Source organism: Apteryx rowi, unplaced genomic scaffold, assembly GCF_003343035.1.
Source record: "Apteryx rowi isolate R43461 unplaced genomic scaffold, aptRow1 scaffold_5, whole genome shotgun sequence".
Classification (NCBI taxonomy): domain Eukaryota; kingdom Metazoa; phylum Chordata; class Aves; order Apterygiformes; family Apterygidae; genus Apteryx; species Apteryx rowi.
Genome location: NW_020450760.1, coordinates 9,563,101 through 9,574,125, shown reverse-complemented (window position 1 = coordinate 9,574,125; position 11,025 = coordinate 9,563,101). Strand labels below are relative to the sequence as shown.

The window sequence follows — 11,025 nt, the reverse complement described above, 5'->3', positions numbered from 1 at the left end:
CCATGATTTGCCCAAGACTGTCCAACTCCCACTCATGCAGACAAGAGCACAGTCCTACAAGACAATGACTTTTGCTTTCCCTGACCCTAATCAGCAAAAATGCACTGACTACCACTAACCCTTTTTTTTCACATACAGAAAATTCACCTTACATATTCTTACATCTGTCTGTGTACTTGTGCAGGACTTTTCCCTTACAGGCAAGCATTTCTTGTGAGATGCGCTCAGACAAGGAGCAAATAAAATTGCATGGTGTTGTTTTTTGTGTTTAGTAACCAAGAAGAACTGTTACCACAATCTATACGTACTGCATGCTTTCAGATTCAGATAAGTTGCTTTTCTGTGCCCTGATCCTTCACACAATCAAAGAAGGTGCAATACAGTGTAACCAGGCAATATTTTAATTCCCAAAACCCAGATCTCAAGTCTGAGTATTTCTGAACCTTGTCTAGAATTCAAACGCAAATCTAAATTGTAGCAAGAGTTCCTAACTTTCTAATAGACCACAGGAAAATCCCAGATCTGAACAACATAACACCTTACTAAATCCAAGCATGCTTTATCCATCCTGGGCCTACAGAGTTAGCACAATATGATTCACCATATTTCTGAGTGAGACTTTAGGAGATTTGCTCACATGTAGCACAGGAGGCCATACTTCATCCCAGACCTACCCAAAAACAGGAACAATGGGAGGGCTACAGGACTTCCATGYTTGAATAGACCTGCTTCCTGTTGCCATCTTCCTGGAGTTTGAGGAGGATGGGGTCTGAGGATGGCCATAAGCCTGCGTAATCGTGAAGCAGAGCACAGATCTACACTGCATGGAAGCCTCCAGGAGCAGTGGCAGCTGAAATATTTCCTGGGGAGTAGGCTCACTGTCCTGCCCCAGTAAACTAAAGCCAGAATGTAGCCCTATATCTTAAGAGACTCATTGGTGAACTAAGCAGAATTCAATTTCTGTTGGGCCTTATTGAGTTAGAGTAATCCCAAATGACCTGAATGTTTTCAAACATTGTTTTTTCCTCCTTAATTTTCAGACAGCGTATCTGGATAATGAAATTAGAAAGATGATGGGATATTTCAAGTGAAGTGAATCAGCAGACAGAACATACTAAGAGCTGCTTTTGTCCTCTGCCTTAGAGATATTTGGTTCACTCCTGCAAATTGTGCAGAGGCAAGTAGGTACGCCAATATGCATATTCAAAATTTGTGTGTGCATCGCCATGCATGTATTCATGGCCATGGTAATCATGTATTCAAGTGACCGGCTAGATTTTGAGTTGGCTCTTTCTTTGTGTACGAAATCTCAGAAAATATCATAGGAAATGAAATTTGCATTTTTGTGTATGCAGGTATGGGCATGCAATTCCAAAAGTCTGTGTCTTTATGACCTGTGAGTGTGTGGATGTTTGACTGTCTTGTAAGGCTCAGTATATCTCTGCCATCTGTGTCCATGTTTACTTTACCTGCAAGCCTACAGTTTGAATTGCAGGGCTATTTAGAATTTTCTGAAGGTGCAGGGAAAGCATCACTGGTGCAATCATGTTTCCAGCATGTGAAATCTTCCATCTGCAATAGCAAACACAGTAGCTAACAGACTGAGGGCATCAAAACTTAATGTTGTTTGCAGTTCCCATTAATTATTTCACAGCCTTTTCTTTGAATATTTTCTTGGAAGTCTAGGGACATTTATGTTTCTTATATCCCTATGTCCATACACCACAAAAAAATTTTAAAAAATGCTCACAGTTTGGTTACATTTCACTTTAGTCTTGAAATGCACAGAGCTCATGTTTAGTTTTTATCAAGAAAAGAGATAGCAAATGTCAAAAACAAAGGTAATACCTGGAAGGAAATAAAACAAAGAATTAAAAATACTTGTTTAAAAAGTTAAAAAATATGACAGCATTAATGGCACTTAAAGCTATAAGCACTTAAAAGATTACCACCATATTTTTCTCAACTTCTTTTCCTAAATTTCTTTTTTTGTTTTTGAGATAATGACTGCAGCTCATGTTTAAACCCAAACCCAGCAAAAGGGGCATAGAGCCCTGAGATTCTATGGTTGCCCTGGCCCTCATTTGAATAGTATATATGCTCTTATGTCTATTTTTAAAAATTTAGATTCAGCTACAGAGAACAGCAGTTTGATGACATGCAAAAGCCATAGCTTTTCTTCTGTCTTCATAGTTTTACAGCATTAAAATTGAAGTTCTTTCAGTGGTAGAAAGTGTGAACCAGAAATTCTTTTAAAAAAACAGTTGACCCACTGTTTTATACACTTAGCCAAATATCATTAAATTAATGTTTCTCTTCTTTTAAACAAAACAGCACGAAATGTTGCATTTTCTTCATATGCCCTTTCTTGCAGTGAGTTTACACTGAATATTTCCTACAAGAGAAAAAAATCCTTTTTTTTAAATTTTTTAAACTGGTTATGATATATACCCACATAGTTTCTTTCTTTTTTAATGGAAAGAGTAATCTGACCCTTAAATATGTCTGTGCTGATTTTTCAAACCAGCATTTAGCTGGTGGCTGTGTCCACAGACATTCTTTTGGAGTTTAGAAAGATAATGCATCTGATTCAAAAATGAAAAGAAAAAAATCTAGCCTGGATCACGTGCCAAAACGTAAACTAAGCCTTACTGAAAGTTTCTAGTTAACTCCAATCATTTCTCCTCTTTATAATCACCAGGGGAAGGCTTAATGTACATACTCCATTTAAAAGACACAATCTTTTTCATTCCTTTGAAAGGTTCTTAGCTGCCCTTTGTCTAATATTATGCCATGGTAGCAGCACTCTGGTATTGCCATGCTTCAGTCTCTTCCTCTGTGTTTTACCCTGGTAATCTTATACAGGCTGAAATTTCCATGTGCGTAGCTTTCTGTTGCCATTCTGCAGTGCTGTGTTCCTGATTTGTTTTGGCAGAGCAAGCTTGAGTCTTTATGGCACAGTGAAATATTCTTCGATGCTATATAATTCAGACTGAATAAGGAGTCTGTATAAGGCACGTGTCTCAATATATATATATGTATATAAAAACACTAGCATTGTTTATTCAAGTCAAGCATCTTTTACATTTAATTTCTGTCTTCAAGTAACGCTTTGTTCTCATGTTCCCTTTCTTTGGTTTCTGTGGGGATCATTCCATTCCCCAGGTCCGAGTGCTGCTGGATGCAATTGGTTAGGACTGCAGTGCTGGAAGAGTTCTCAGAATTACACATCTTCTCTGTCTCTTCTTCCTTTTTTTCTTCATCCAAGGAGTAGTTTCGGAAGGTCTCATAAATTTTACGCACATCCTCAGGGATGGTCTTTTTGAGGTCTTTGTTTTTCCTTTTGGTCATCTTAGCAGATGATCCAAACTTGTTAATGATGTTGTCCTCGGATGCCCCCTGCCCATGCTTGTTGAGTTGATCTGACCCTTTAAGGCGCAGGTTGTTAGGCCTGTTGTTGATGCTTTCCTGAGACGAGGCCTTGAAGCGTCCTGTTTCCAAGGCAGTAAAGACAGAGCGCTTCTCTGGAGAGAGCATGTCTAAGGAGTGGGCCCTCTGGTCCAGGCCCAGGCGCCTGCGCTCCATGCTGCGGATGGTAGCTGCCCTCTGAAGTTTGTCGTGGATCTCCACGCTGAGCCGCCTCCGTGTCTCTCTGAACTCAGCTGTCACATTTGCTTTCCACTCAGCTGCGTGGGCTTTTATTTCTCCAACCTTTACAACAACAACAAAAAGAAACAAACAGAAAACCAAAAGAGGAGAATGAAGTGACATTCTTTCTTGTATAAGAGTAGCACAAGCACTTTCCTGTCTGGCATAGAATTGGAGATGAGCGCAACAACACACCTCTGGGCCCAAACTTCAGCAGCACACTGGTTATACTTAGGCCAACTCTAACCACACTGACTAGTGATTATCTAATGGCTCATGTGGATGACTTGGCTGCCTTTTTCACATTTTGCTACCCCACACATTTTATAGCTGTGCTACAAGATGGCAAGTTTTCATGGTAATTTCTCCCAGATTAAGAAAAGAATAAAATTCCTGATTTATAATGTCATCAGTAGATGGTCAAGAGGGGGTAAAAGTGATCACATATAGTTATGTTACTATGCTTCAGAACAGCACAACCACCAATGTAGCCATACAGTAACCTGTTTTCACACATTGCTCATGGTTAGAGCTCTTCAATCCCATTGTAGGTTCTGTACAGTGCCACAAAGCAATTAATGTCGGGAATATCTATTACATAATTTTAAATAATCCAAAAGGCTAGTTACCATCCAGGCTAGGGTCCCTTCTCAGAAAGGGAGCAAATGTAGCTGTCTTTAATGGAGGTTTCCATTGCGTAACTGTCCAAATACCACCCCCTCAAGCCAGCAATAAGCACACTGCTTCCCAAAGGAGGAGTTTTCAAAACACATCAATATTCTGTGTGGGCTCCATGAACATGTCCTTAAATGTCTCACTGTTCTGTTCTTTTTTACTCTTTTGCACCTGAAAGCAGAATAATGACTAAGAATAAAGCACTGACATGGCTGCTCTATAGAATAAATATTTCTTCTGAAAGGAGGTTAAAAAAAAAAAGATAAATTACCAAGCAATATCTCAGTCAACTCAGGCCTTTTTCAAAATTCAGCTAAGAGAGAACAGATTCAGGGGTATGACGTCTGTGGCAGTCTACCAAGGTCAAGTTTGCTCAGGCTGCTGAAGTGACATTGCTACATGCTACAGTTTCTATACTTAGTGGTTCATAAGGTAGCCATCTTTGGTTCCTTTGGCCAGATGAGCAAGTTGCCATCTATAACTGGATTAATTGTGAAAGCTAGCATCACATACCCACCATGAGAGTTCCAAGTTCCCAACTATGTGCACCACAGCCAGGCATTGTAGCTGTCCTGCTGCTGATCAGCTCGACAGCTGAAGCTCTCTGTGAAGACCACTTTATTGATGGAGATACACAGTAGATGCACTGGGCCTCAGGTGACTCAGCTAACTTCATAAATAATAAACAGCATTACCCTTCTGCCAGACCTTGGTTAACCCTGCCAGGCTAGCTTTACTTGGAAATCAGGAGGAGATTGCATTAAAAATTGAAATTATGTTAATCTCCTAATAGTCTTCAGCACGGGACCCGAGGCAATTGCCTTTCATTTTGCATTCTGATTTTGAGTGAAACATTAGGAATACTGTCCTCAAATCAGGGAGGGCATGTTCTGAGTGAATTTACATGTTTTCCCTGATGCTGTCTATTCAGTTCCTTCCATTTTTAATAACATGGCACTCAAAAAGGAGGCTGACTTCAAACCCTTATTCAGAACCACATACCTTGACATAGGGAAAACTCAGTATCAAAGCAAGATTTAAAGGCAGATGCTTGTTTCATAATGGACAGAGCCAACTAATGTCCCAGAGTAAAGGACATGCTACAGCATAAACAGAATTTGTAGGCTCTGCGAAGGGCTTAGCAAGAGCTGCTGCATTAGGTAGGGGGTCAAACTGAGTAACAGTAGTGGTTTTTTTCTGATCTTAAAAATCCATGCATCTCCAATATTTAAAGAGTGAACAGTTACAATTTTTATCACAATTTTGTAATTAGTTTCAGTGAAGGCTGGCTTCTCTTATTCCTTGATTGCAATCCTACCAATGTGTTCTGCGTATGCAGTAGTACTGATAGAGGTGTAAAAATATAGGTTTGTTTCAGTTGCTTTTTCTCCTCCCTTTGCGAAGAAATTAAAGATCAGAGCTAAGAGGATACCAAGGTAGTCAGTGGAGTGAACCAAAGGGAATATTTAGCATTGGTCAAACAGAGGAGCATCCTTAATTAGACAAGCAGGAATCAGGAACTTAGAGTTATCTTAGAAAATGACAAACCACTGAGAAATTACTAGTCATACCTCTTCCTTTGTCTTCTTGGACAGGACTCTTAACCAATCTCCAATCATACTCAGGACAGCAGCGAAATAGGCAAGGCCAACAAGGATCCAGAACCACACTAAGGGTTTATACCATTCCCGATAATGGATGTCAGCATTTCCTCCTGAAATAAGTATATACTTATGATTAGGAGTCATGAGATGCCAAAATTATGCCAAAATACCTGCAATTCTGAGAAATTCATGAAAGTATTTCCTGACTCTTGCCAACACCACCGTAGTTCTAATAAAAGATTAGAGGCCTGGCAGATGGCAGGAACACTGTCTGTTTTTAAGCTAAGACTCAGCAAAAATCCTATTTTTGAAACTATTGTTCTGCTGCTTTCTGACCTGCCAGAACACCTAGTAAACTTTTTTCTTTATATTGCAGATACTCCAAAACAAATCTGAAATTCCTGCCTTGGTAGTACTTGTAACAGCTTGAACACATTTCCAAGAAAAACATTTAATACAGATAGTCTTCCTTACTCTGAACTGCCTGCAGGCTGGTAGTTGAGACACTTTACAGTTCAAATCTCTCAAGTTATAGAGTTTCCAGATTTTTTGCTTTTAAATATAGGATTCAGAGACCTCTGTGGGGGAGACAGAAAAGTAACTTTGCTCTCCCCTGAAATCAGGGTATCTGACAGGAACCCATTCCTATATCAGCTTTGATAATAAGAATATACTGCCTGCTTAGGTATCAGTTATAGGGATGCATTCCCTGACCAGTGGCTTGAGAGTAGATACAGGTCAAACAAAGCTACAAATAACCTATATGTTTTTTATGCAAGTTTTGGGAGGAGCTGGTAACACAAGTATGTGGGACATTTGGCAACTCCAGTGGACTATGAAGGRCCTAAAATAACTGCAGTAACATCCAGGCTGTAATATACCACAGGAGAGAGTAGACTTTTTTCAGAAAAAAGTAGCCACTGCCTCGTTTTTGAGACTCCCAATCCTATCAGAGTGTGTTAGGTGGGTTAGAGGCAAAGAGGCTGCACTGTCCCGTATGCACAACCACATCCCTCAATGCAAAAAACACCCTTGGTGGTACCCGGGTAAATGTCTGCTTGAAGAGCAGGCCTATTTGGGGACTCAAGCAGAGGAATGCATATTTCCTGGATTCCACTCTGGTATAGACAAGAGCTAGACACTAACCTCTACCTGGTTATGGACTGAAAGAGCTTTTAGGATTTTTTTCCCCCATTAAAATCCCCAGGTGACACAGCTGAGAGTTTTCCCCTGAGCTTTTTTGCAATCTGAGACATTCTTATGACTCTTTAAAATGAATTTTATGCAGACTGAGTATAAGTGTACTTACAGTGATTGAACATTCACATGAAAGCTCAGGCATTCAAGTATTGGCAGGGACCCAAATATGGTTTTTGATGTTAATCTCTCCCCATACACTGTATGAATCATTCTCTTTTTCCAGTCTTCAAGAGTGTGAAACAATGGGAGGTGGGGGCTGCTGTTGCTATGGTACAATGAGGCTGTTGTGATCACACATGTCCCTGCAGAAGTTTGCTATAAAGCAGATTGTCTAGGTCTGTCTTATGGAGTAATCAGGCTACAGAGACATTGCGAGACCACTTTTTTTCAGCCTATCAAATATTCTCGTTTTTTTCAGACTCCATCCACAACTGTATTTCCAACACTAGCACAAAAACATTCCCAGTTTGGAAGATATGGGCCACATTCCACCTGGAGTAAATCAGCATAGCTCCATTGATGCTGTTTTACCCAACATGATGTAGTATTATCTCCTTGATGTTGAAGCAATAGAGATATGGAGAGATTAAAGTGACAGAAAATAAAAGTGACAGAAAATGTGTGTCAAAACCAGCAATTAAACCTACATCTCCTGGTGACCACCTGGCCTGAAACTCGTATCATAAGAACCTTTGAACTTTTTTCATTTAAGGTCTTCCATTTGATTTTTGAAAAATTCTGATTGTTAGTAGCCACCCAGCTGTGGATTTTATTCTCCTGATCATGTTAGATGTAGAACACTTTAATTCATTTTCTGTAATTATATTATTAAAGAAAATAATATTAAAGTGCCATATGCTTAAGAAAAATACTGTGGATTATTTTTATTTCACACTGTGCTATGATACCACAAAGCCAGAATACCAGTGAGCTTCTTTTCACTTTTAAGTGGTTAAAATTGACCAAAGTCATATATTCAGTTCTGTATTTGAACACTCATAAAATGCCACTTTTTTCCTATCTGGGGCTCTTTTTGTTCGGTGCTATTTTTTCTCAATAATTCACATAATTTTTATCACAATGTTAAAAAAAAGGACGATGAGAGTTTTGTCTACAAAAAGACTTGTCTACAGCTCTTCAGCAAAGAAAACTTCATATATCTTGTTGTTTCATTTGATTTAAGTCATTCATATTTCACTGATACTTCAGGAAAAAAAAAAGTGGCATAATGTAGCCACAGTACAGCAGCTGTAACACAGGCATCTTAATGCATTTATTATGACTACTAACAGGAATGGGGAGTAGAGGTCATGCACTAATGGGAAAAGAAATTCCACTTATTTTAATCACCTTTTCCTCAGCAAAGCTGTAGAGTGAAAAAAAAATCTTCCCTTCTCTCTAGCCAACAATTCCGACTTCCTCTTCGGTAATCAATTAGGATGGATATTTATAGTACCTGTTAGTACTGTATTAATCTTAGAGAGTATCATCCTAGCATTGAAATGCACACCCCATTAGTCCTTCCCCTCCCATGTGAGCCTTCCTTAACAGGGTAGCTTCAGTGTCAAAATTTCTGCCAAGGTTAGGGAACAAAATCCAGCCTCTGAAATGCTGCAGTTCAGGCAAAAGAATTTTTTATCAGCCAGCTACTGCATCAGACCAGACAGTTTCCCAGTCCTACAGCTCAGCCCTACTTTGGAAAAGCTTCATCCATTCATCATTTTGGCTACTTGCTTCAGCAGTCAGTCTCAGAGTGAGACCTAATGGACTAATACAAATCTTGAATTCAATAGGAAAGTCATTTGACTCGTGCATAATTCATTGCAGGATAAAGGATAATCAGGACGTCCAAGACTCCTGTTACTTACATTGCTGAAAGGTTGCACTCTGCAGATGGCAAGGCACCTGGATCTTAAATTAGCTTGGAGTCCTGTGTGCTGTCGCACAGTAACCCCAACAAAAACACCTGGCATTGTTTTACTGGAATATATTTTGTAAATATATTTCTTCTCTACACCAGAGAAGAAATACTAAGAGCCAAGGCCCTCATRCACAGCACCTCAGCTCAAAGCTGCTCACCTGCTACAAAATCACCAAAGCCAACAGTAGTCAGAGTGACAACCACAAAGTAGATGGACTCCAAGGCTGTCCATCCCTCGATGTGTTTGAAGATAACTGCAGGAATGGTCACAAAGACAATGCAGCCTGCCAGGATGAAGAGGATGGTAGAGATCACCCGGATCTTTGTTTGACTCACTTGTTTTTTCTAGAAAAAGGAAATAACAAATGAAAGAAATATTTTGAGTGGATTATTGGAACTTTATCCCTGGTGAATGGCAGACCGATCATGCTGGTGATATCTGAAGAGATATTTCTGCTTCTGCCTTTTGTGAGCTTATTGGGTAGAATACAGCCCTCTCCATTAGTGAAAACCCTCCCCAGGTAATAATGAACCTCTGTGCCTGGCCCCAGAACAATGATAATTCCCAGTTTCCATTCACTAGGCAGAAACCTACCAGAAACACATCCTGGAACAGTCCTAAGTTTCAGAAAGGCTCCAGTACAGTCCAGTTTGGCTTCAGCATATAAAATAAAGTGGACACTCATTCACCTTCCATACATATCTGTACACCCATATTGCCTTGCCAGTCCCAAGCCTTCATCCAGCAAGACAAGGCTAAAATGAAAATAAATTCAAAATTGTTTCTAAAAAATTGAGATGGTATTTACAAATAATTCATGCTTCTGGTTTTCCAGACTTTCCTTTGACTCAGGATTTCCAGCTTTTATTCACAAATATGAAGGTTAAAACTCCCTTCCCAAAATAAATGGAGATAGCTATAGTATCATTTCATGCCAGAAACAATGTTTTTATGTCAAATACCAAATAACTTCAGATAAAATTACCTATGTAAACCCACACTGGAAAGCTCTTGAACAAAGAGTTCATGCATGTTACTGTCTGCTATAATGTGAATACAGATATCAGCATTATCACTGCAGTATTTCCATCCCTGGATGATGAAGACCCTCACTTTATATGATGTGAACTTAAATTTTGTTTTTTGTAATACTGATTAACTCTGGATTAACTCTATTGACTCTGACATACATATTTCAGATTTTTGTCCTCTAAATGAATTCAAAGTTCAGTGGAGTCTCACAAGAAATATGGAAACTACTAGAAACTTTATTGTGGATGAATCACAGTGGCAGTGTAAATTCTGTACATTTATCCTGGAAAAGGAATGCAGAAGTCAATGCAGAAGTCACATATTTCCAGATTAGTTTTCCAAAGCAAGCATCTCCCTTAACCCAGAAATAAGAACGCATTTCAGATTAGGACATTTTCTAGACATAAGTTAACATTTCAGAAGTCATCTTTATAATATGCCGAAGGTATATTGCCTGAACCAGTTAAAAATCTAACCAGCTGGTGAGCAGTACTACTGTTCTCCACTAAAGCATGAGCATTGTTTTTGGAGGTGCAAGGTCAAACCTTCATTAGGGACTTATCTACACCGGGATGCTCCGCATTTAGAATCCAGGTAGTAGCATAAACATACCATATTTCAGAAATAGTTTTGTTTCTGAAACTATTTGAGATGATCCCTACACTTACTTTTTTTCTTTTTGTGTGTGTGCATTGTTTTCTACGCCCGGCTAAACAACAACAGTTAAATGGGATTAGAAATATAATGCCATAAGTGAGACTAATCAAATATAAGACATGGAGAAAATCACTGCTGAAGTACCAAGGAGATAAACAACCCAAGAATACTGAAACTGACTCTACTTCTATTCCCTCTTTTCCTGTGGAGTCATTTGGAGCAGCTTTCTAAAATACTAAAGGATGATCTAACTTAAGAGTTACTGTTGCTGACACACATTCAGAATG

At 39.2% G+C, this 11,025-nt stretch overlaps 1 protein-coding gene across 1 annotated transcript in view; it reads right to left on the bottom strand.

The window, feature by feature from the left end:
* Positions 1 to 3,087: 3,087 nt before the first annotated feature.
* KCNK10 (potassium two pore domain channel subfamily K member 10) overlaps positions 3,088 to 11,025 on the bottom strand; it is a 69,257-nt gene continuing 61,319 nt past the window's right edge. Inside the window, exons 5-7 of the mRNA XM_026079640.1 lie at positions 9,207 to 9,393; positions 5,895 to 6,037; positions 3,088 to 3,711 (exon numbers count right to left, since the gene is read on the bottom strand). Of these exons, the coding sequence (XP_025935425.1) occupies positions 3,088 to 3,711; positions 5,895 to 6,037; positions 9,207 to 9,393 (954 nt within the window). The remainder of the gene's footprint in view (positions 3,712 to 5,894; positions 6,038 to 9,206; positions 9,394 to 11,025) is intronic.